Source organism: Argiope bruennichi, chromosome 6 (genome assembly GCF_947563725.1).
Source record: "Argiope bruennichi chromosome 6, qqArgBrue1.1, whole genome shotgun sequence".
NCBI lineage: Eukaryota > Metazoa > Arthropoda > Arachnida > Araneae > Araneidae > Argiope > Argiope bruennichi.
In genome coordinates, this window is record NC_079156.1 from 96,882,620 (window position 1) to 96,910,292 (window position 27,673).

The window sequence follows — 27,673 nt, forward strand, 5'->3', positions numbered from 1 at the left end:
TTTGTAAAATTGTATCAAATAATATTAACAATTTTTTTGCACGATATCTAACATAAAAATAGATAATAATATAAATATCATTCTATGCATATGACGGCACAGTTATGTCACAAGATGTGAAATAATAAACCATTTAATGAGTCAAAATGAAATTTTAGTAGCCATTGGCATCAATTTTAAATATTATATAGCAAGATGCTATTCATCAAATTAGAAACATGCAGTGTTGTTATAAGTATATTTCAAGAGTCAAAATATATACATCCAAAAGACTTTCTTATACTTTTTATGATAAAGAAAAAATTCTTACATTTTATACTAGACATTAAAACTTCAATCACTTTATAGTTGAATAAAACTTCATATTTGCCCCAACAATATTTAAAAAATATTTTGTATCCAAATATCAATAGGAATCTTTAGCACGAACATAATTTTTGATTTCAATTAATTTTGTAAATATATATATATATATCTACAATATACCCTCTAAGTAGCACATTTATCTTTATCAGCATATTAGCTGATATAGAACAAGAGAAATAAAGACAAAATATACTTTAAATTGGAAATATATGTGAATACAGAAAGAAAATAAAAATTAAAATATTGAAATGGAGAAAACAGAAGTAAAAAAAAAATCACCAGAAATGCTAAAGGATTTACATCTTGTAGTATATAAGATATTTTAAAGATAAAACACGAGAAAACAATACAGTTTCATTTTATCACTAATCAAAATAAATTTCTTTAAAAATAAATTCAAATAGCAAAATAATGCCTTTATACATTTATAAATGAGCAACAATTTTCTGTTTTCTTTAATAAATCAATGGAATGCAAAAATTGTTTTCTTTAAAAGAAGAATAATTTTTGCATTCCAACTGCGATTATAGAACGTAATCAACAATTAATATGATGCATTTTTATATTAGTTTATTGAATTTTCAATACAGAAAAAAAAAAAATTAAAGTTAATCACAGCAATGTTGCTCAATACAGACAAAACAATATTATATATACATCACAGAAAATACCAAAAATAACTAATAACACATTAAATATCTGTGCTTCATTATTTTTTTTAAGAATGTATTCCACAGAGTTTCTTAGATACAAAGATATTAAAATGACAAAAAAAAAAAAAAAAAAAAGGTTCATGACTAGAAAGAATTAATGATTTATACTGTGCATATATATATATATAACAACAAGAATGAATGTGTATATAAATTTCATATAGCAATTCTAGAAATTCATATTTAAGCCAAAACATAGAAATGATCTAAAATAACATATTTTACAAAAAAGTAAAAAAAAAAAAAAAAAATTATGAATATCTTTTACTCCCCCCCCCTTTCTTCCTTTCACTACATATTATTCTTTGTTTAGTACATTAAGTACATATTATTCTTTGTTTAGTACATTAAGGTATAAAATAATATTTTTTAAAGTTGTTGGTTTAAATATAGAGGCTAAATGGCACGCAATTTCTATTTACAATACTTCAGTTCAGTAATCACAGAAATAGTTTATAAGGGTATGCCATTTAGAATTAAAATATTGATCATCATTCAGATGATTAGCCAATTTCAAATTCAATTTAGCTATATCCAAATCAGTTCAAAGTTCGTATTTAATAAGTTTAAAAATCATACTTCAGATACTTGAAAAGAAAAGCAGTAGCTTAAAATATAATAACAATCAATTGGAAAAATTTCACCTTTCTTATGATATTTAATTATGTATACCAGAGCAGTCGGAGAAAATTAATCAAAAGATTTAATAAATTCATAATAATCAAGTTTTGAAAAGATAATTTTTAAAAATAATATTATAAATCAAACAAGTATAGAAAATAACAGGTAAAAAAACTACTAATTTCTTTTTCCTTTGCTAAGTTACCTGACTTCAGTTTCCATGAACTTTGTATAAATGAAAAAAAATATTATTCAGAGTTTTTCTTTATGTAGCACTTTAAAAACCTGATTAGCTAATTATTTAAAAATTATGCACATTTTTAAGAAATTTTCCATTTAAAACTTGGTATCATTCTACTGCAATCTCAATAACACAAGGGATCCATCTTCATTATATTTTACACCTTTTTCAAAATAATATTCCCTTTTTATGAACGCAGATAAAATATCAGTAAGTAGAAAAACCTAAAAAGAGAAAATGGGAAAGAAGCATTAATTTTTTTAAAAATTAAAACTTTCCAGAGAAATTATCAAACAGTTTAATCCTTTGCTTATCAGCAGTATAATTGTTCACCAGAAAGTTTTTATCATTGCTTATAGAACAGTATAAATGTTGTACCAATAACAAGCTGGTATTTCCTTTTCTTAAATAAACTTTCCAGCAATATACTGACTGCCTTACGGAATTCCTTGCCTATCGTATCCATGCCATAGAATCAGGAGATTTTTGACCAGCAGATATTAAAATCAGTATCGGCATTAATAAGTTCTGTGAGCCATGTTTTCAGCAGCTTTTATTTTTTAAAAAAAGAATGCATGGAATGAGTAAGTTTAATTTCATTCATGAGTTTACTCAACCAAACTGAATTGCTTTATATCCAGTCTTCCATTTTGTGATATCAATTTTTTCATATCAATAATAATTTTTAACAGAGAATGCTGACTTATATAGAGAATTTCATACAGAGGCAAGCTTATAATGATGTTTCTAGAAATAATGGAAATCACTTTGCAGCGTAATATTATCACAACTTTAACATTATACAGAAAAATAGCAGTTATAAACAAATAACCGATTATATCAACTTGAATTAATGCATAAACAATAATTCACATCCACATATCGAAGTAAACCATAGCCAATATTACTTTGTTCAATTACATTTTTAAAATTTGTTCATTATTTGCGTTTTACAAAATGTTTGGATAGAATTTTTTAATTGTAATTTAGTTATCACTTAAATACAAAACTTTAATAAAAAAATTTCAAAAATGTGATACAAGTAATAAATAATTGAAATTCTCATCAAAAAGTTAAATTAACAACATACTTTCTAAGTATTAACAATATAGTGAGAAATGTTTGATATCATAATTGTTTCAAACTAGGATAGGTAAAAAATATTGTTGATTTTGTATGTAGTTTATTAAAATTCAAAAATTCAATTATGATTTAACCTATGGAATAGAAAATAGAACTTACTGGAATCTTAAAACATTATACATAAATCATTACCTTGTTTGCAAAAACATGATTGATAGACACATAAAAGTAAAATGAACATCACATTGCTATGTCCAAGTTTTAAAAGAGCTAAATTCATAGTTTCAGCAATCCTTTAGAAATTTATTAAATTTCAATTAATTTTCATATTTTAAAACAACTGCAATGCAGGCTTTTATTTGTATTATCTATATAAATTATACATATTTGGTAAACTTTTACTTATTATGTCAAATACTATACAGCAAAAGATTTCATATAATTTTTTCAGTGCCCTCATATATAATACTGTCTCCTACAAAATCAGTAAATTACCATTTTAGGGGAATAAATGAAATAAAATTGTGATACAAAACCATTTCCAAGGTTCAGACAAAGGACAAAATTATAAAAGAGCAACCTGCTTACTATGAAGCAGAGAAATAATCCATTAAAGCTTAAAGGTTATCTTAAATCCAAGAAGTTATTTTTAACAAATGTGATTAAGGAAAGCATTTTTTACGATTTTCTCATTCTGGATACCTAAAGATTAAAACTTATAAAGAATAAATAATATAACAAAAATTCATAATGATTAATATTTATTAAATTAAAATCTAATATATTTTAAGACATTAACAAAGAACTGAAACTATACACTAAAATAATTTTATGTATAATGCACTGGTAAACTGTAAGTTGCTGACAATGAGTTATTATTGCTTAATCACTACATGATTTCAACCTTTCATTATGTGTGTTTGTGCATACTAAATATTAGACACATACAAAATGTTCAGCAAAAAAATGTCATAAAAAGTTGAATACAAAGGTAATGCTAATGTAATGTAGTTTCAAAGGTAATTTCATATCTTTTTATAAAAGATTTAAAAAATAAAATTTTATATAATTTTTAAATAATTCAATAAAAGTGTACATTGTCATTTTATTTGGTCTCTTGAATGTGTTACAAGTAAACACATTCAAGGAATTTTATTGGGTTGGCAACTAAGTAATTGCGGATTTCACTCATAGATGGCTTCAGTTGAATTTTTAGGTTTGCAGACGTAGTACAAATGTAAAACACATTTTGTTATTTGATAGTTGTCAATTCAGCTGTCAATCAGTAAAAAAAGTTTTTTGATCGGTTGCGTAGTTTTCGTTTGGCATTCGATAAAAAATAGAAAATCAAAAGGAACATTTTCGTCATATTTTGCTTTTTTATTTCCGCAAAGGAAAAAAACGCATCTCAAGCTCATAAAAAGTTATGTGCTGTTTATGGTGACGAAGCCTTAAAAGAACGGCAGTGTCAAAATTGGTTTGCCAAATTTCGTTCTGGTGATTTTTCACTCAAAGATGAAAAACGTTCTGGTCGTCCAGTTGAAGTTGATGACGACCTAATCAAAGCAATAATCGATTCGGATCGTCACAGTACAACACGTGGGATTATGATGCTGCCTGAAAGATGGCAAAAGGTCATTGATCAAAATGGGCAATACATTACAGACTAAAGTTATTTAGTTCCATAAAAAAATTGTCTTTGATTTTCTAAAAAAAAATCCACAATTACTTAGTTGCCAACCCAATATATGAATTTATTTTCAGAAAACAAATTATAATCACTACATGTAAAATGAATAGATTGTATAATATAATTAAGTTTATATAAGTCATAAAAAAACATAGAATTATTTATGTACGAAGCAAAAATTCACGTGATCATAAATTTATTAAAATTATTGGCAAAAGAATCGACATCAAAACAAATAAATGCAAAAATTTTGATTTCTAATAGATTTATATAAAAAAACAACATAATGAAAAATTAAGAAAATAGGAATGAACCTGAGATATTTAATGGTTACAAAATGAACACAGTAAAAAAAATTAAAAATTTTATTAAAGGGGAAAAAAACAAAAAAACTACAATTTCTCTGAATAAAAAGAAAAAAAAATTTCAAGGTAAAGGAGAATTTTAGTTTAATTATTAATTTTATGTAAAAAGTAATAAATTCATATATTGACTATGATAAACAGAAAAACATAAACCAATTTTATTTTTAAAAAAATGAAAATTTTTACCTGCCCAGTATTGAAAGCCAATGTAATAGCAAAATAAAAATTGGCATTGGCACTTCCAGAATAAATCCATAAATGCCAAAGGGTAGGGGCTAGTAATGTGCAACTGGCCAAAACACAGCAGACAATGAATTTTTGTCTCATGACTAAAAAAGTGAATAAATAAAAATTAATTATTCAATAAGATAAATGAAAAAAAAAAAAAAAAAAAAAAAAAAAAAAACCCTGACAATTTGTGTTAAATCAGAATGCTAATATTTTAAAGAAAATATTATTGTACAATTATGAAACAATTAAATTTATCCAAGTATCAGCAAATAAAGATATACAATTACTATTAGATGAAGCCAGAAGCTAACTTGATTAGGATTTAAAGTACTATACTGAAAATAATAAAATTTAAACTAAAAAAAAAAAAATTCTTTTGAGCATTTTTTTTAAAAACATTTTTTAAAATGTGCTTAAAGCAAGATATTGATGAAAGTGTTGTAAAAACATTATTGGTTAGAAAAAGTAAGAGAATTCAAGTGTTAACATATTTCCAATTTATTCAATTGCATGATTTTAATTAATCTTGAAAATACTTGTTACTTACAATGCAACAGGTGGCTCCAAATAGTAAGAAGAGCTAAGTAAAAACCAACCTCACCAATGCATGGGTATGATTTGAAAATAGAGATAATGATGATATGTACGAACATAAGGAAAATTGGATCTTTCCTAGAAATTAAAGAGGAATACAAGTATAACAAATATTTATTGAAGTTAATGTTTTCTCTTTGTTTAAAAGATGAATTCATAATAATCAGACAAAACTCTCAACAATATGTAAAAAATATGAAACTCAAAAACATAATATATTAAGCAAAGTAATTAACACAGAATTAAAAACAAATTATTCAAAAAAGTATTGCCATTGTTTAGTTAAAAGCTACAAAATCCAAAAATGTAATTTTCAGATACAGTCTATTTTGATTCATCATGAGAAATAGTAAAATTTATTTTACATGTTTGTAATTTTCATGGTAAATTAATTGCTTTAGATTATAGATTAAAATGTTTAATAATTAAATGGAAATTCTAATTGGCTGTAATAGCCCATACATCAATTTTTTTATGGATTTAATTATTTCTACTTCAAAATGTAAACTGCTTTTATGATCACTTTTGAATCAGTAATTATTTAGGTGAATTATTATTTGTAATAATTAAAGTTATGTATTAACAACATTAGTGCAGAAAAATAGATTATTAATTATAGTTTATATTAACATTGTATCCTTATACATTGCATTAGATATTTACTTTAAAATTATCTTTGGCATTCTTCACAAAATCTATTTATCATGTTATGTAATAAACAATTATTGCAAATATAGACATTTATTTTAGCGACATCTTAACTGAAACTCAGAAAATGAATGTAAACCAACTTCATTTTCTGAGTCATTTTTTCAGCTTGACTCATGATTTAAGATTCTTCCATTTTATTTGGCAGGGATTTATACCCAGAATGATATTCTTATGGTATTACCTTTTTATATTATTGAATTAGGTCATTATACTTCTGTTAAGAGATTGGAAAGTGAGGAGTTTTAGGACTTTAAAAACCCTTGAACAAAGATAACAATTTTTGAGTAATTCCCTGAATGACCATATTTGAAAAATATCAATTGAGAGTGTTTTTCTCAAATTGGATACATTTTGCTTCAGTCAGTTGACTTTATTTTCATTGGTATTATTTGTTTTATTCTGCAAAAGTATCCGACAATAGTTTAAGAGTTCAAGTTTTTATACAGAATATGGGTGAGCATATTTCTTCTTCATAACAAGACAGGTTGCCTTGATAATGTGCATCAAATCATGCATGTTACAGACTGACAGGTGTTTTTTTTTTCTTGTGACTTAATAATGTTACATATACTATCATACTTTATCATTGAAAGTCTGGATTCCAAAAATTTTGCTCAATAATTATGATGTAGGTTGTTTGAAACAAGACATCAATAGAGATACTATATTTAGGTTTTAGTTCTAGTAACCAACAAAGCAAGATTAAGCTTTATAAGGGGCCTTAAGCAAATGCAAATCTCAAGGTTCCTTTTCACCTTTCAGAACCAAACACTTTCTTACTGATTTTAATTCAATTTTTATATAAATAGTTCTAAGCAGCAAACTTTGATACACCGAAATAGCAAAATGCTTAACTGCATATCGCCTTATCTTTTTGACAATGTTTAATTTACATTAAATTTTCTGCTTGCTAATTACTCAAACTTTGCTAAAATGTCACATGTAATAAAATGATATATTTTTTCACGGTATGTACATTATGTACTTAGCAACAATTATGGACTTGCAAAAGGTATTTGAAAGGGAAAGGAGAGATTTTAATTTTATTGCACTGGGCAATATACCTAAAATACTTGAAAATGTTAGCTAGCAAGAGAATATTTTGTCCAAGTAAATATTCTCTATCCAATGTCCTGTCAAAAAAATTATGTTTTGTGCAGTTTTGTCATTTTAAATTCTAAAATGTTTAATAAATTTTGGTAATTTACTTTAGAAATGAAGTTATTTTTTATGTATCTATATATAATTTAATAAGTTTTTAACTTTGGAACTTTACTCTCTTAAATACTAATAAATAAATCTAAATAATCTTTGGAAATAAATTTGTTTAAGCTTACATAAATTAAAAATTCTCTTAAATTTTAATAAAATATTGTTTACTTGTGTTATCTAGATTAATTATTCTAAAAATAATTAAAAAAAACGAATGATTAAATTTTCTTTTGAATCATTAAATTTTCTGATGCAGCAATGATTTTTAATTTCAAGGAACATACAAGTATCATTTTAAAGTTATATTTTTGCATCAGATATGATTTTCGTTAATTAACAAGTCATAAACATAGTCAGCACTAAAAAATGAAACTTTTAGAAATTATATATAGAGTTATCTCAAATTATAAATGACCTCCCCCATATGTCAACAATAGTTTGGATGTTAGAAACTTGAGGTTACAAGAACCATTGCAACGTAAATGAACATTTTATTGCAAGATGACGAAAGGAAATATTTATCATTTATCATCTTCACTTTTGGATGTTTTGGAATTTAAAAAGAAGAACATTTCGAAGAGCGAAGGAATTCAAAGTTTCAATTTATCACACAAACATTTGCTTGACTTTTTTTGGCAGTAACAAATTCCGGTGGAGTTTGATTCAATTACAGGTATAAATACCGGTACTTTCTTGCTTTCTTCAACTATGTTTATAAGAAAAAATTGCACTGTATTTAAAGGGAGGAAAATATATTAAGAATTTGTTGTTATTCTAACATAATATCCCATATAGGCACTATTATTCTAACATAAGTTTATTTTTTGATTCCCTTTAATGGTAAATTTCTCTCATTTATTCCATATGTTAAGTTGGGATAACCATTTAAAAAGATTGAAAATGACAGCATTCTGAAAATTTTACTATATAATTTAGAAAAAATACTAAATTTAAATGCATGGTTAACATTTTCCACAATGATTTTTCAATTGTTATTTTGAATGATATTAAAGTTTCTATTCTTTTCTATTCAATAATTTTTAAGACATACATTTACTAATTAATATTGTACAATATTACATTGAATTAAAATTTCTGATTGAAGTTATGAAACAATTTAATGTAAAGTAAAAATTACTGTGACCTATCAATTATATATATATATATATATATATGACAATCTTTATTTTACATTAGAAGCCATGTATTTTTAACTACTGCTAATTTTTTATCTGTTTCTTTGAAATGGCAAAGTTTTATATGTATTTGTGTTAATTCTGCAGAATTTGTATTCCAAATTAGATTTTGCCATTTGGAAAAACAGAATGCATTTTAATTTTTTAATAAGGACATTTCTTGTATTAAAAAAAAATTGTAAGCTATCTCATTAATTTTTTTTTTCTAGATTGACAAACAGTTTTGGTTTTTAAAAGTGACAGTAAAATCCTGAATTGCAGAGAGTATTCTAATTAATATATATATATATTGGACTTCTTTTCAATATGCTAAATAATCTCATACATCTTTTCAATTACCTTTGCATTACATAAGCACACACTGTTTTTAAATTTGGAAAACGTTTTTCATTGCTAATACACTATCACACTTCATTCAGTGCATTAAAATAATGTGACAGTTGCAGAATTTCGATCCTTCAGTTTTTCACTACAGCTCTAATAAGTTATGTTTTACCTTTATGTAAAAATATTAGGATGGAAAAATAAACCAGACTCATGTTATATCTGTGCATTTTTAATATATATTATTTATTAATATATGTTAAAATATGGAAAGTAATAATCAGGTTAACACAGTGTGTATTGATTTTGAATAATAAATATTTTACATAATTATGAAATAGTATACACATTTGCTTGTAAATACTATCCTTGTTCACCAAGGAATTTTATTTGGAAAATTTATAATAAATATATTTCTCATTTTTCTCCAAAGACATACCATCATATCATCCAGTCAATTTTTATTTTTTGAACTTATGAAATACTTATTAAATTATTTCAAAATTGCATCTTCTAACTACATCTTGTCCACAAAATACATGCAAATGACTTACAATACCACACAGACAAAAAATGTTAGGGGGGGGGGGGAAACTTTGGAAACTATAAGAATTATGAATACATACTTACCTTAAACGAACTGCAAGAGGAATCGTGTAAACAAATACATTCAACTGAAAAATACACAAGAAAAAGACTCTGAAATGTTCAAACATCTCTGTGAAAAAATACCAAAACAAACCAATGTTTGGAGTTAAATCTGGAACGGATAATCTGAAAGAGGCAAAAATATTTTTATATAACATCAAAAATTGTTAATGGAATTTAAATAGCAATTAGTTTGAAATTGATAATGGAATGCCTTCATAATAAATTTAAAAAAACATCTTTTTAATAATGTGCAGTGATTATTCAAAATACAAGTATTGTAAGTATAGTAACTTGTAAAATGCATACTTTAAAAATTAAAAAATGAAGCATAAGAGCAATAATAAGTAACAGAAAGTGAATTTAATTCTTAAAAAATTATTCATTTTAGAAAAACAGAAAACTTATTTTGACAAGGTTACTTTCTGAAAAAATGAAGCATGTTTGCTAATTTTCAGATTTCAATAAAAAAATTTAATATAACTTTTTTACATATGAATCCATCCTTTCATTTTCATCACTATTTTAATTATTATTTCTTAAAATTAATACTAGTATTTCATTATAAGAAATACTAATTATAAGAAAACACATAAAATATATAATTTAAAAAGCAATATTTTTTTGAGTTTCTATGAAATTTTTTTTTTAACATTTGGAGTAAATCACTATTTTAGGTATTCATTAAATGATAATAATTGAAAAAAATAAATGTAATTGGATTTGAGATCGGAAATTGTGTCCGTAGTTCTTGTTGGCATAGATTTAGAATGATTTAAGAATTTTGGCATAGTCAATTTTGAAACATTTTAGTAGAAGGAAAAAATAATATTACATATTTTCTTGTTAAAACTTCTTTTCAAGTCCTTGCAAATGGGAAATGCACGCACAAGAACATTTGCATACGAACGCAACAATTTATAGAATTTAAGAACACACACCTACACATGATGACACACACACATAAAATTCAAGTTATTAGAATTTGTAAACATACACAAGCCCAAGCATTATAAAATACTTAACAGAACATCTACCAGCTTTCCACCTTTAATAAAATTTATTTTTATCATGAAAAAGAAGAACAGATATATCTTTTCTAATTAGTTTTACTCACACATTTAAGCATTGCAATTAGTGCAGTGAGAAATTAAAGAAAGAGTATAAAAAAATTAATTTCTTAAAGTATTAAAACTAACTAAAATTTGAAAAATAACTTACATGCAGCCAAAAGTACTCTCAAGGTAACGCCAGGAGCCAGTAATTCTACGGAATCCGCACAATAATCCAATTATTGAAACGACAAAACCACCAAGAGTGAAAAATATCTCAAAATACCTTGCTCTGTCATTGGCTGTCTAGACATAAAAAAAAAAAAAAATGTATACAGACAGTTTAATTTTATCTATTAATAAATAAAGCAAAGTGTGTATAAAAATGTAAATGTTCATTTGTTAAAAATCGGAAATCTCCAAAAGTTCACCGCTTGCTTTTAAATTTTAACACAGTGTTACATTCAAATACAGGTAGTTTTTTATATACTTATTACATAGATGTCATGTTTTTATATTGTTTTGAAAATGGAGATGGTGCTATTTAAAGCAGTGCGATCTGCTGGAGGTAAAAGCAACACACGCTATATTAATTCTTTTAAGATCTCAATATTTCCAATTGCATTGTTAAATTGAATTTTCCTAAATTTTGATTTAATTTCATTTTAATTTAATTATTCCAATTGACATTTCATTGGGATTGAGCTGTGTATTTTATCATAGCTTCATTTCACACATTCAGTAGAATGGCAAAGGAAAAGATTGCTACATGCACATATACAAATCTGGTTTTATAACAAAACCACTTCAAACAAAATTAACGACGTAATATGTTCTGCAATCCCCAACATCAATAAAGATTTCCATGAAGTTGAGTCAAAAAATATGATACATGTACTTTGTGGTTCACTGAATCCAATTTCACCAAGCATGATAGATGAGAAATACTCCAAGCATCTCTAAACTATTAATATCTTACACATTTACAAGAAATGTTGGATATCCACTGCAAGAGGAACAGCAAAAGATGGCAGTAAATTAGCAACCATAGAAATGTGAAACGGATGTATCGAAGTAAATAATTGGTGGATTGTTCTATATTTGCCTTTACTATAACTCAAATTAGGAAAGGAGTTGGCAAAGAATCTAACATTATCATAGAAATTATGATAGGTAGATTTTACATCAGACATCCCAACCAAGATAACTGCCCATTTCGTCGTATGCTATTAACAAATCTCCCTGGGCCAGCATCTTTCCATTAATGGAAAATTGTCAATGGTTTTACAATGCCTGTTTCTTAACTCTGAATTTACTGGAAAATAATCAACACTGGAATGCATGCATTAATAAAATGTGCGACATGTCACATCTAAATAAAATTTATACATTGTATGCAATCATACTGATCGCTCTCCCTTATCTCTAGCAGATTTGGTAAGAAAAATAAATAACATGATTAAAAATATTTTCCATCATACATGTAAGAAAAATTCAAGTATGAACATAGATTTCACAGCAGAAATGTACAATGAAGCAGTGGGTCATTGAAGTTTTGTGCTTAGAAATCAAGGTCAAAGTTCTCAATGAAATGGGAATCCTATTACTGAATTGATCTGCTACTGCTTCATTCAATGTAATGCGCCGTGAACAAAATAACAAAACAGGTTATCTTTTGTCATAAGTGCAATCAAATATTCCTAAGCAAATGTTTCAACGTAAAATACATTTACAATCAAATAATACAATGACTTTGCTGGGGAAATCTTTTTTCTCAGATGTGCCAGAAAGAACTGGTAAAACATTTTCAATTATATTAATTCTGGCAGCAATTACATGCAAAATGATATGCCTCATGTCTTATATCAGGAATATCTGCGATTTTGTGACCAGAATGTTGGAAGGACTGCCAATTGAAAGAACTAATAATTCTGCTTTAATATAACCGTTGAAACTCACATGTGCAATAATTTCAAAGCATCTGTCATAGGATAAGCATGGTAGAAATTCAAACTTATTGTTTGAAATAATGCATAATGGCACATTAAAATTTGCACCAGACCTTTCCTTGTTCATTGTAAAATTTGTTTAGAAATATCAGACCATTTCAGAATGAATTAATATTCCTTGCAGGAGATTGAAGGCAAATATTGCCTATAATTCCTTGATTGACACCAGCATATGAAACAAATACTTGACTGAAATACTCTAATTTGTGACAACGCATAAAGACATCGTAGTTAAAAACAAATATATGCATATGAGCCCAGCTACAAAATGATTGATTAGCTGAAATATTCTTATATCAGTTGCCAGAAATCGAGAAAGGAATGGTGCCAGTTGATCTGACCTCAGAACGAATTTCCTTACTTCATAGTTTCTATATTTTAGTGGCATAAAAAAAATGGTTGAAAAAAGTATTTTCTAATATTCAAAACAATGACAAAAATCATGACTGGCTGAGTGAACGATCTACTCTTGCAACCAAGAACAGAGACATTTTTGAGCTTAACAATATTATTCAGTTTAACATTCAAATTGAAGCAGTCACATACAAGTCCATCAACACAATTGTGGAAATAGATGAAACAGTTAATTATTCAACAGAGTTTTTGAATTCACTCAATCTACCAGAGATGAAATCACACATACTACAATTGAAAATCAGATTGTCAATTGATTGCAAAATATCAACCAACCAAAGCTTTGCAATGGCTGTATTCAGCTTGTATTAAAAAAATTAATGAACTGCATCATAGAAGCAACAATTTTGGCAGGACCTTTCAATGGTGAAGATGTCCTCATTCTTCACTATTCTTAAAATTCCAACAAATATGCCATTTAAGAGATTGTAATTCTTAACTTGAATGGTAAATCAGCCCAGAACCATCAACAAAGTTCTGGGCTGATTTTTAGAATTGCACGGTTTTGATCCAGATATGGATTCTTCTCACATGGACACTATATGTTGAATGTTCTAGAGTCAGCAAAACGATCTATCTCTATATTTGCTCTAATGGAATTACAAAAAATGTTGTATATCCACAAATATTGTAAAGTTAATCATATTTGAAACATATACTTTCTCTTTCCTTTTCTTTATCCCTCCTCCACCCCAATTTAACCAGACTGAGCCGCAGCAACACATGGCCAGGTGGAGCTAGTTTAATAATAAAATTGTTTTAAAGTAAAGTATTTAACTTCGTGTCTTACCTGATATACATACATGACAAGTGGCACCAGAAGTGTACAATAATAAAATGAATGGAAAGTTAAAAAAGCAAGAACACCCCCTGCTTCAAGCCAATAGCCTGAAATGAAAAGAACAGAATTAAAAAAAAATAACATTTGTAGAAATAAAATGACAACTAATGACATAGATTTAAAAATAAAATATTTTTCATCAAGAGGAGACAAAACACAGGCAACAAAAAAATTGTGAACTTATGTGAATTCAGTGGATTTTATAACAATCTTATTTAAAGAAAAAATTTTTTATCTATTTTTCAATTATTTTCTAATTTTATTATATTTTTCAATTTTAATGTCATTATTTTAAAATAGTCCAGATTTCATTTCAATTAATTTTTTTTTTATTTCTCTTTTGGTATATAGTGTCTAAGGAGAGTTACTACTTTTTGCCTAATGGTTCATGTTAAATAGAAAATATCATTTAACACAAAATAATGAACTTTCTTGCTTATAAAGTATTTGCACGTTTATCATGTTACATATTTCTTAAGATCTCTAGCTTATACTTGGTATTTTCATTGTGCTATAGGTTTCATTTTCTGCAGATGCCACTGCTGAATGTCTTTTGAATAATGCATACATAATTATACTTACTGATAAAATATCTTAAGAAATATTTCTCTATACTTTGGTTTATTATTATCTGTTGACATATTAGATTTTAAATCTTAGTTTAACATAGATTTAATAGTAATAAATAAACAGAGAAATCTTACCTCATTTCTGATTTTCTAAATCTAATTATTACTTAAAATTAGACTAATATTAACATAAAGGTAAAAATAAATACTTACCTACGGTGGTCAAAAACAGAAAGAAAGCCAAAAGTAAGTTCTGAAATAATACAGTGGATCTTCCAGCACAAGAAAAGACTGAATAAGGATTTAGCAGGTATCTATTTGAAAAATTAGAAAAATCAAAAGAAATATTTACGCAAACTTATCCAATATTGTTATCTTATTTCATAATCATTACTAGGAAGCAATATAATATATTTCTATGAATAAAGAAGAATGTGTGTGTGTGTATCTGTTGGCACTTGAAAAGCCAAATGGCCTAGAAAAACTCAAGAATTTAAAAAATATATAATTAGAATATTAATTAATTAAAAATAAAGCAATATTTTGGCACTTTTTAGATGACTTCCAAAAATATTACAATACTACATAACTGATTTCTCATCATTTAAAAAAAAAAAACTGTCTTTTTAATTACACCAATTTAGTTTTTATACAAATTTTCCCTGAAGTTTGGCAATTTTTAAAAAATACTCTTGTTTTTATTGCAAAATTTTTAACAACAGATTTCATTGTTGCTCAGAAATTCAAATTGTTTTAATTCTTCCATTAAATATTTGATCCAATGTTTTTCTTCCATGCTAAAATTAAAAAAGACGTCATTCAACATTTGAGTTGACATGAACAAGAAAGAAAAGCTACAGCACCCCAATAGTTAGAAGACAGTTGAACCAAAGCAATAATATTTTTAATGGCACCATGATGCCATGGGATTTGGCACCATTTGGGTGGTTTATGCACTCAATGATCAGGCGACAAAATAATGTGACTTTAATGTCTAATAATTTATTATTTAAAAATAGTTTGAAGAAGGAATCTGAAATTATGCTTAAAAATTAACTGCAATGAAATACAGTAAAAACTCCTGGTGAACCAGGAGATTATCACTGGCAGCAAGTATGAAATAAACAGTAGAGTTGTATGATTTTTTAAAAAAGAGGATGACTAGAATTTGGGAAATTTACTTCTGCCATAAATATCTGTGTTCGCTTAAATCAACTATAAATATTTTTAACAAATTAATAAAATAAAAAGAACAAAATAATGATTTTTCTGTTTCTAGCGAACAATAAATGTATTTTCATTGATAATAACTCACTAAAAATGAAATTTAAAATTATTTCAATCTGTTCAGAAATTCAACTTGATTTTATCTAAAATATAATATGTTATTTCCAAACATGTTTTTGTTAAATCTGCAGAATGCAATTATAATATTTTTGTTAGAATTTATTAGATGAAGATAAAATAGAGGACATGTGATGACTCCATACCAAGCAGCATTAAGAGAACAATAATAAATCAAATCATTCATTGCATTGAAAATTACTGGAATTAAAAGATACCAACACTTTTAATTCTCTTTGCACCCACCCCCAAAGCATTAAACAAGTGTTTAAATGTTTCACAAAATACTTTGCAATGCAAATTAAAAAATTAAGTGCTTAATTCATTATTAATAATCCAGATAAATTTTATAAGCTCTATTTTTGAAATCACAAATATTATTTTTGCTGAAAACAGCATTTTCAAATACAAATTGCATTTTTTTCATTTAATATTTTGTAAATGTTAGCACAAAGTAAAAAAATAAAACTCTAAAGAATTTGATTTTTTTAACAGAATATGGCCATCATTTATGAAGATTTTATTATTACTACTGGTGCTTTAATTTTAATTATAATTTAGGAGGAATAAGTTTGACTAATCAGCTGACTTTCTTTTGTTTATTTTTTTATGATCTATACTAATAATAAAGATGAGAGACTAAAGACTCTGTCAATTAGTGCTCTATAAGCACAATCATTTGATCTAGAGCTACAAAATGTGGATATATATACACTTTGGAGGGTGGAAATGTGAACTGTGAATGCTTTTTCGAATTTTTAATTAAAATGTAAAGTAAAAATTAAAGGAAATTTTGACATTTCACCACCATAACTTCCAAAAATATTAGACTTTTTTTTACCTCATCATAAAATTGAATTTTTTTTAATCATAGTAATTAATTTCCAAAAATATTAAGATTTTTTTACCTCATCATAAAATTGATTTTTTTTAATCATACTAATTGGTGCAAATTTTTCCTGAATTTTGGCTTTTTTTTTTTTTTTTGCTTAATTTTTATTAACAGATTATATTGTTGCTTTGAGATTCAAATCGTTTACAATGCTTCCTCAAATAATGAGTCATGTAATTTTCTTCCATTGTTGAAAATTAAAGAAGAAAGATTCTGTTAATTATATGCCCAATTTACAAAAGAAATAAAAAATTGAAACTGCAATACTTTGAAAGTGAAATGATGGATGAACCAGGTATTAATGTTTTTAATAGAGCTCTACTGTCATATGACTGTTCTTCATTAGACAAATTCACATACTTATTGAGCAGAGCATACAGGACAATTAAAATGACAGATTTTCATTGCCTAACAATTTGGAGAAATCATAGACATAAAAATACATCTATAAGACTTAAATGAGATTAAATATATACAAAATTGCTGGAAAACCAACTGGTTGCCAAAGAGGATTAGCTTATAATAAATTCTTATAAAAACTTACTTTTTTTATTGTTTGATTTATGGAATACGGAGCCAAATATTAACCCTTTAACAGAGACTATATGACAAATTTTCTCACCTTAAAAATACATATAGGAAAAGTTTCATGCTCTGGCAAAATATTTCGTAACTAAAAAAAAAATTTTTTTTTCTTCCTGTCTTTAATTTTCTCACAAGAAGTTCAGACAAACATGTCCATAGTTCTCAAGGGACTCGAGTATTCCCCAAAACTTTTCTGTGATGTCTTAAGCCCTTCTGTGTGAACATTTATTACTTCTTTAAATTAGGTGCATGGAATTTGTTTCCAGGCTCCTTTTCTTTAAATGCCTGGAAAACAAGTTTAACTGTGATCATAATACAAATTTTTTTTTCAAATCTAACACTCTGCTGTGGAATTTTCCTTCAATTCCACATTCCATCAATAAAGTCTTACCATTCTCCAGACTTTTTTCGTAGTCAGTACATGTGTTTGTAATCAACAAAGAAAGAGTTCCAACAGAGAAAACGAATTCAAAACCCCATAAGTAGACACCAAATTCAATGGAAAGTGTCACTTGCAAAAAATAATCGCCTAACTAGTAAAATATCTACATAGAAAAGCAATATGGAACTTCCACTGAATGCATTTTTGGTAACTCATACATTCTTTAAAAAATACAATATGCCAAGGGAAGGAGAGGGCAAGATTTCAAGAGCAGCAGGAAATGGCAAACTGAGAGGGACATTTGGATAAAATGAAGTAAATTTTGTTCAAAAAGGAAAAGAATGGAAGACTAGCAACATAGTTTAGCATATATATGTAAGATACAAAAAAATATAAATATTCTTCTTTAAGCAATTCTATATAAATAAATTGAGGCATGTCTCTCATTCTCTTTTGTTTTTTTGCAAATATGTCTAAACTTTTTTTATGAAATACTTTTATTGTAAAATAATACATATTGTTACGAATTCTGTAAATTGGTGTAATTTGTCTTATGATAATGAATGTTATATGTATCCCATTGTATTTCAATAGCAAGTCGCCAAATTGGCGAGATATTGGCTCATTGGCGATGTTTTAGGCAACTAATTTTTGTCACCAAATTTGGCGACATTTCGCCAAGTTTGGCGACGGAAGTTGGAAACCTTGGCGACAGAGAGAATTTTCTAGAGGGATCCTGATTTCTTGAATTCTCTCCAAGGTTCTGGATTTTTCTAATATGACATAACTTCCTGTTAGTGACGTCACTTCCGGCAGAGAGCATATAAAAACAAGCACGAAAGATTAGGAGTTGTATTTCGGCCACGGCAAAGTATAGACAGCAAAGCACTGTGAAGTCTCTCCTTACCGGGGATAAGCCCCTGCCGGGGCTAGGCGCCCCGTCAACCCAACCATCAAGCTAGGAGTTGTATTGGAGCCTTAGACAGCAAGCAAGCTGTAGGCTGGTGACTGAGCTATTGAATGCGCAGTCTTCGTTAAATAAATAGCTTTATTTATTTTTTTAAAAAGGATTCTGCTTATTGAATTTACTCTAAGCACATCGCAGGAAATTCGTAACAAATTGGCGTCAGAAGTGGGATCGAATAGTGAAGATAAAGGAAAATGGCTGATCTTCATCGAGAATCTCTGTCGAAACTCACTGTGGCCGCATTGAAAGACGAACTGTCGGCGAGGAATTTGCCCACATCAGGACTGAAAGATGACTTGATCGAACGTCTTCGAGAAGCTCTTGAAAGAGAGCAAAGTTGTGGTGGTATATCCGACAACGTTGGTGAAACGAATGAGCAGAGTAAGAAAGCTGCGGAAGAAAAGCAGAAGGAAGAATCCGCATTGGAAGACAAATTAACGCAACTTTTGTCATTCATGACAGAAATGAAAGCTGGACAAGTTGAAATGAAAACAGAAATGAAAGCAGGACAAGTCGAAATGAAAGCAGGACAAGCAGAAATGAAATCTGAGATGAAGGAAATTAATAACGCCGTGAAGGTAGCCAATGCTAAAGTAGAGGGATTTGAAGGAAGATTAGAAGAAATGGAAAAGAAATTTGAGAAATTGAAGCAAGAAATGGAAGTTCAAGTTACTGAAGAATCAAGAGAGTCCTATGAAACTCCTCAAGAATTTGGATTGGCTGCTGCAAATCAATCTCAAAATGCTCGATATATGCCTGTTGTCAACAGACCCTGTATAAAATTACTGCCGTATGACGGACAAACATCTTGGCAGGTGTATAAGACGCAGTTCGCCATTGTCGCAGAAGCTAATGGCTGGGATCCAATTACCAAAGCTCGCCAATTGGCTTCTTCTCTCCGAGCCGAAGCTGCAGATATACTGAGGACCATTCCCGATAATGAACAGTTAAATTTTGATGCTCTTTCAAGTGCCCTAGAGTTGCGTTTTGGCGAGAAATGCCTGAAGGATTATAGCCGACTTCAGTTAAAGACTCGCCAACAAAAACTCAACGAAACCCTTCAAGAGCTCGCAACGGACATTGAAAAGCTGTCCCACCTCGCCTTCTCCGATTGTCCTACTGAAGTAAGAGAGACTTTAGCTGTGTAGTATTTCGTCGATGGCGTCAGAGACGTAGAAATACAAAAAGCACTACGAATGGCGGAAACTAAGGATCTGAAGTCCGCTTTAGTCTACGCGATCAAGTTTGAAGCGGCACAACAAGCATCGAGAAGGGATCGTCACTTTATCAGAGGTGCGGAGGTGAAACGAGATGAGGATCCTTTACTTAAAGTTATGACACAACTGTTAGAGGAGTTCCGGGGGATGAAGCAGAGGTCTGGAGAGGAGACAGGCAAATTTAAAAGAAACAACGCCCGTTGCTGGAAATGTGGAGCAGAAGGCCATCTCCAAAGGCAATGCCAGGCTCGCCAAGATCAACGGCCTAGGAGCCTGTCGAGGAATAATACTCAGGAAAAACTAGGTAGTGGCGGTCTCGCGGGGCGGAGGTTGCCAGAAAATGAAAAGCCCCATTTTGAAGTGTTACAAATTTCATCAAGCAGCGAGAATGGACTGTTTATTGAAGCGAATGTAAATGGATTTCCGTGTCGAATGGTCGTTGACACAGGGGCCAATGTCACCATTTTGCGCCAAGATTTAGCACAACAACTTGGCGTAAAAATTCTTCGGACACCGCCCTGCGTTACCCTTTAGACCGTGAAAGGGGATAAAATCCCCATTATTGGCAAGATGCATATAACAATTAAGTTTGGAAATGTGTTATATGGCCATACCGTGTTTGTAGCCGAAATCATCGACATTTTTATACTCGGTTTGGACTTCTTAACAAAACATAATTTTGTAATTGACTTTGAGAATAATGTGCTACGCTCAAATTCGGAAGATGTAGCGTTATTCCAGTTAGGAGCTGTTGAAAGAGAACCGTGTCATCGAATAACTTGTAAAAGTGATATTACTATTCCAGCTCGAATTGAGATGCTTGTAAGAGGGGCCGCTGAGAAAAGTCAAAACTTTCGACATGGTCTAACTGAATTTCCGGACTCTGAAAATTTTCCAAAAGGTGTATTGGTTGCTTCCGCACTGGTAGATCTTTCGAAGGAAACTGTACCAGTCAGAGTTGTTAATCTAACTGGTAATCCTAAAACAATCAGGAAAGGCGACGTATTAGCAACATGTGCTCCAGTCACCTGTATACAGAAACATCCCGAAATCATGTCGAAAAAGCCTTCTAAAGAACTCGAACTGAATCTGTTGAAGCCCACTGAATTGAATGAGGAACAGAAAAGTGTAGCATGGAAGCTTATTGACGAATACGAGGAACTGTTTTCCTGTACATCTGGTGACCTCGGGAGAACGAAATTGGCTCAACATCGAATTGAAACTGGGAATCACTCTCCTATTAAACAGAATCCCCGAAGACTACCAATTGCTAAGACAACAGAAGTTAAAGATCTACTAAGGGACATGCAGGAACGAGATGTCATCGAGCCTTCGTCGAGTCCCTGGGCTTCTCCCATCGTGTTAGCCCGGAAGAAAGATGGATCTACGAGATTTTGTGTAGACTATCGACGGCTCAATGATGTCACAAAAAAGGACAGTTATCCACTTCCACGAATCGATGACACGTTAGACATTCTTAGCGGAAACAAGTGGTTCTCTACCTTGGATTTGAAAAGCGGTTATTGGCAAATAGAGATACATCCTGAAGACCGTGAAAAGACAGCATTCACGACAGGAGGACAAGGACTTTGGCAGTTTAAGGTCATGCCGTTTGGTCTCTGTAATGCACCAGCTACCTTCGAACGCCTCATGGAGACAGTGTTGAACGGACTCACTCCGGAAGCTTGCCTTGTTTATTTAGACGACATCATCATTGTAGGGAAAAGTTTCGAGGAACACCTCAGCAACCTAAGGAGAGTATTTGAAAAATTGAAAGAGGCCAAATTGAAGCTAAACCCCTCCAAATGCAACTTATTCCGTCACGAGGTGAATTATCTGGGTCACATAATTTCTGCTGATGGTGTTAGAACTGATCCACAGAAAGTGTCAGCTGTAAAAGACTGGAGGCGCCCTAAAAATGTGCATGAGCTTAGAAGTTTTCTCGGTCTGTGCACATATTACAGAAGATTTGTTAAAGGATTTTCTTCAATCGCGAGACCTCTCCACAGGCTGACTGAAAACAAACAGAAGTTCTTGTGGACAGACGAATGCGAGGAAGCATTTAATAGCTTGAAGGCGGCTCTAACATCGTCTCCCATTCTAGTTTATCCGGATCCCGAAAAGCAATTCATTCTTGACACGGACGCAAGCCATGAAAGTGTCGGAGCAGTTTTATCCCAAGAAATTAACGGTCAAGAACATGTCATCGCATACTGGAGCAAGTGTCTTTCAAAGCCTGAAAGAAATTACTGCGTCACCAGAAAAGAATTACTGGCCATTGTAAAAGCTGTTGAGAACTTTCATAGTTATCTTTACGGTCGGAAGTTTCTGCTCCGAACGGATCATGCGTCCCTGACATGGCTTTTAAATTTTAAGAACACCGAAGGCCAGATAGCTAGATGGATTCAGAAACTTGAAGAGTACGATTTCGAGATCAAACATCGCAAGGGGTCCCTTCATGGTAATGCTGACGCCTTATCAAGAAGACCATGCTCGAATGCTTGTTCTTACTGCACTACAGTCGAGAAGGAATATGACATGATAACACCTGTCATTCGTCAAATAAAGGATTCGGTATCGACACAAATAGACCGTTGGAGCGATAAAGAAGTCAGAGAAGCTCAACTTACGGATCCCGACATAAAACCTATCTTGGAACTTCTTGAATCATCTAGCACTAGACCCAGTTGGCAAGATATCTCCAGCTATCGTCCGGATAGCAAACGCTATTGGGCTCTCTGGGATTCACTCCATATTCGTAATGGTGTATTATACAGAAAATGGGAGTCTGAGGATGGCAAAACATCAAAATGGCAATTAGTACTCCCACGATCAAGAATACCGGAAATGTTGGAACAATTACACAGTAGTCCAACCGGAGGTCATTTTGGAATATTGAAGACCATCCAAAAGGTTCGGGAGCGGTTTTTCTGGAGCAAAGTAAGAGATGACGTAGAAAGATGGTGCAAGTCCTGCGATGCATGTGGGGCCCGAAAAGGACCCAAAACACGATGCCGTGGAAAATTACGGCGCTATAATGTAGGGGCACCATTTGAAAGAATCGCGTTGGACATCTTAGGGCCTCTCCCACGTTCAAATGATGGCTACAAATACATCTTAGTTGTCAAGGATTATTTTTCCAAGTGGCCCGAGGCTTACCCGATCGCTGATCAAGAAGCTACAACAGTTGCCGAAGTATTACTGCAGAACTGGATTTCTCGCTATGGGACGCCCCTTCAGATGCACTCTGATCAAGGCAGAAATTTCACTTCTGCTGTATTCAAGGCACTTTGTGTCCTTCTTAAGATTGATAAGACACAAACTACACCCTTACATCCCCAGTCAGACGGCATGGTTGAGAGATTTAATAGAACGATCTTAAACCATCTCTCTATCCACGTTTCCATGAATCAACAAGACTGGGATCGGAAGCTTCCTATGTTCCTGCTTGCCTATCGAAGTGCCGTCCATGAAACCACTGGATTCACTCCCTCCCAGATGCTCTTCGGTCGTGAACTCCGTCTGCCCTGTGATCTCCTGTTTGGGCGCCCACCTGATGTGCCTTCTTCTCCTGAAGAATATGTCCATGAACTACAGGAACGTTTAGAAAGTGTGCACGAGTTCGCCCGTAATCGGATCGACATCGCAACGGAAAAGATGAAGACCAGGTACGACATGAGAGCTACAGGACATGAATTTCACGAAGGTGACAAGGTTTGGTTTTGGAACCCGATTCGACGAAAAGGACTTTCTCCAAAGTTACAGACAAATTGGGACGGTCCATATACAGTCCTAAAAAGACTAAATGACGTTGTGATTCGTATCCAAAAATCTAAGAACTCAAGGCCTAGGGTAGTGCATTGTGATCGGCTGGCCCCTTATTTTTGTAACTCTAGGGACGAAACTAGCTGATCGAAAGAGCCACTTATATGCTTGTATGTAACTGTGTACTGTCGACCATTGTATATACTTGTAAATAATTTTTACCTATTCAAGGATTGTACTGCCCGGGACGTGCAGTCCTTGAGAGGGGGGCAATGTTACGAATTCTGTAAATTGGTGTAATTTGTCTTATGATAATGAATGTTATATGTATCCCATTGTATTTCAATAGCAAGTCGCCAAATTGGCGAGATATTGGCTCATTGGCGATGTTTTAGGCAACTAATTTTTGTCACCAAATTTGGCGACATTTCGCCAAGTTTGGCGACGGAAGTTGGAAACCTTGGCGACAGAGAGAATTTTCTAGAGGGATCCTGATTTCTTGAATTCTCTCCAAGGTTCTGGATTTTTCTAATATGACATAACTTCCTGTTAGTGACGTCACTTCCGGCAGAGAGCATATAAAAACAAGCACGAAAGATTAGGAGTTGTATTGGAGCCTTAGACAGCAAGCAAGCTGTAGGCTGGTGACTGAGCTATTGAATGCGCAGTCTTCGTTAAATAAATAGCTTTATTTATTTTTTTTAAAAGGATTCTGCTTATTGAATTTACTCTAAGCACATCGCAGGAAATTCGTAACATATTAATTTCATTATACATCATTTTAAAAGACTCATTAATAGCAGTTTAAAGAAGAAAATCCATTTTAAAAAACTGAATGGATAAACTAATTTAGATTAATAATAACATTCAATGAAAACATACGCAATTCATCTACAAAATTATATGTTGCCCTCTACTAGCTGCACGTAAGTGGTAACAGGACAAATTTATCTCACCTTTTTCAGTTTTAATAATTAATAAAGAAATTGCATTTTTGATGAATGAATTTGTTTTATATATATTCACTGAATCTTAAAAATTTCTTTCATAACAAATATTTATTTAAAAAGACATTTCCTTCTTATGCCAATTAAAAAAAAAAAAAAATCATGGACAAAAGTCATGAATTTAAACTTATTTTTAAAACATTTAAATTATTTTCAATGTTTCTGAATTTTTTTTTAAAGAAACATTTAAATATCAGTTAAAATAATTTTTATGGCAAGAAATAAAAGTAAATAAGAGTTAAAAAAAAATACTCTTAAAAAAAAGTGGAACAGAATTTTCGCCACCACCCCTCAAAGGGTTAATTTTTATTCACATCATTCAGACAGATGATTCCTTTTCTTAAGTGAGGATTTCTATTGACTCCCTTCTTCACACATATAAATAAATATAAAAATTTTCAAAAATGATTATGAAGAACTAATTAATGATTAATAAAAATATTTAAATTATTTTTGTTAGTAAAATTTTATAAAGGACAAGATATTTTTTTTATCTGGTACATCAGTCAGGTTATAAATTCACAATCTGTTTTAGATTGTAGCTTTTAATAACAAAATACAACTATACACACATTACTTACACAACTTCAATTAAATAGCAAACCCATACAATATTATCATATTTCAAAAGTAATGGTTCTGTATTCTTTGGAACCTTTTTAGCTTGTTCCTTCTTAACCTAATAAAAAAAATATGCATATCTAAAATATTATGCACAAAATATCCTTCATAAATCATAAATCAGCATAAAAATAAAATAATCATTTATGCAAAACAAAGCAAATCTCAAATATATTTTCAGAATTCTATTTTTGCTTAATATTTGGTATTTTAAATTTGTATACATTTCAAAAAAATTTATTTTTATAGCAGCTAGAAATTCATTTAATAATGGAAAAGTTGGATACAAATATTCAATTTATCTTTGCATGCATTTAATTAATTAATTATTTTTTTTCTATTACATTTTAAAATTCAAAATCAAGCAATGTACCATTGTAAAAAATGGAGTAAACATTTTTAGGAATGAAATTCTTTTCTTTTAATATAGTTAGAGATATAAAGACAGGAAGTTAGAGAAATGATATTCATTGTGTTAGCCTTTACTACTAATCTCAAATTTAGTATTATTCTTTCATTAAATTTCACAAGGAAATTTCATTTACTAATTTCATTACTAGCAGAATAGTACACAATATATATATAACAACAACTACAAGTTTTATACAATGTGCAAGTAGATTAAGCATTCTCACTAATATAAAAGTCCTATTCAAATGATTACAAATATCACTGTTCCTTGCAAAACTAATGACAAAATTCTATTTCTGAATTTGCAAATGATATTTATTTGTGAAATTTAGTGCATGTATAATAATGTCACATTATTTTGAGGCTAGAGACTTTAAAAAAAAATGCTTAGTAGCTACAGGAAAAGTAAAACTTAACTTACATATTCCTCAAGATAATATTTTGCAAAGTGTGACAGGATCGTAGAAACCAGCAAGTCACAAGCCTATATAAAAGGAAGAAATTTTTACAGTTGCATACATTTCATAGTAAAATCGCATACAAAAATTTAATAATTTTTTTTTAAAAATTAGAAATAAATTTTTTAATAATAATAAAATTTTATAAAATTAATACATTTTTTTCTAAAATACATAAATGAATAAACATGCAATAGTTGAAAAATTTACAGAAATAAAATGTAGATGTTGTTCATATATTTTTATAAATAAATTATACTTATAATTCATAAATAATTTTTTGAACAATATTACAATAAAGAGCACGTCTATGCTGTCTGGAATGTAGGTTACGAGATAGTCATATACAGCCAATGCAAATGGACTCTGAAAAGAAAAATTAGAATGAGTTAAAAATATTAATCATATTAGTTTTAATCAATAAATCATAACAAAAAACAAAATCAAAGCAATTAATATAAGAATATTCAAAAACCAGGATATATTTGGAAAGTTTAATCTCTGGAAATTGCAAAAGGTTGGTAGATTTTTTTTTTTATTCCAGGATTATCATGTGTACTTTTTAAGAAAAGGTTTCTTTAACAATATATACAGATATTTTATATAGAATCACACTTGCAGAAAAAATTGGTCAAGAAGGAAGGGGTCATGAAAACTATGTAATAATTTTTCACAAATATTTTCATTACTTGTAAGCAAAAATAACTAAGAAAATCTTCTTGAATAATAACAATAGAAAATAACATGAAGTGTTAAACAATTTGTGATATTTTTTTTCCAAACTAATTTTAATTCATGGTTTTGGTATTGTGAATACCAAAATAGCACCGCAAGTACAGAAAGTTACTTCAAAGGCTTAGATAAGAAAAATAATAAATGAGCAGAATAATGATCCATTATATTATGTCATATTCCATAGAAATCTAATTTATTATTAAAACAAGACAACAATAATGTGATTTAATTAGCATACAAATGCTTGATTCTTTTTACATTATAAAAGATAATATATAATAGCAATATATATTCTTACAAAATAAATTCTGTCCATTAACAGCTTAGAGTATATAAATAATAAAATCATATTAGAATTCAAAACTTCTACCAAAAATGGAAATACACACACAAAAATAATTAAATACAT

General features: G+C 29.6%; 1 protein-coding gene across 1 annotated transcript in view; it reads right to left on the reverse strand.

Moving 5' to 3' along the window:
• Window positions 1–1,163: 1,163 nt before the first annotated feature.
• Window positions 1,164–27,673, reverse strand: part of LOC129971069 (phosphatidylinositol glycan anchor biosynthesis class U protein-like) — a 38,383-nt gene continuing 11,873 nt past the window's right edge. Inside the window, exons 4-13 of the mRNA XM_056084540.1 lie at window positions 26,824–26,895; window positions 26,493–26,555; window positions 25,621–25,718; window positions 15,094–15,194; window positions 14,261–14,358; window positions 11,217–11,353; window positions 9,978–10,121; window positions 5,858–5,982; window positions 5,266–5,408; window positions 1,164–2,165 (exon numbers count right to left, since the gene is read on the reverse strand). Coding sequence (XP_055940515.1) covers window positions 2,055–2,165; window positions 5,266–5,408; window positions 5,858–5,982; window positions 9,978–10,121; window positions 11,217–11,353; window positions 14,261–14,358; window positions 15,094–15,194; window positions 25,621–25,718; window positions 26,493–26,555; window positions 26,824–26,895 — 1,092 coding nt within the window. The 3' untranslated portion in view covers window positions 1,164–2,054. The remainder of the gene's footprint in view (window positions 2,166–5,265; window positions 5,409–5,857; window positions 5,983–9,977; window positions 10,122–11,216; window positions 11,354–14,260; window positions 14,359–15,093; window positions 15,195–25,620; window positions 25,719–26,492; window positions 26,556–26,823; window positions 26,896–27,673) is intronic.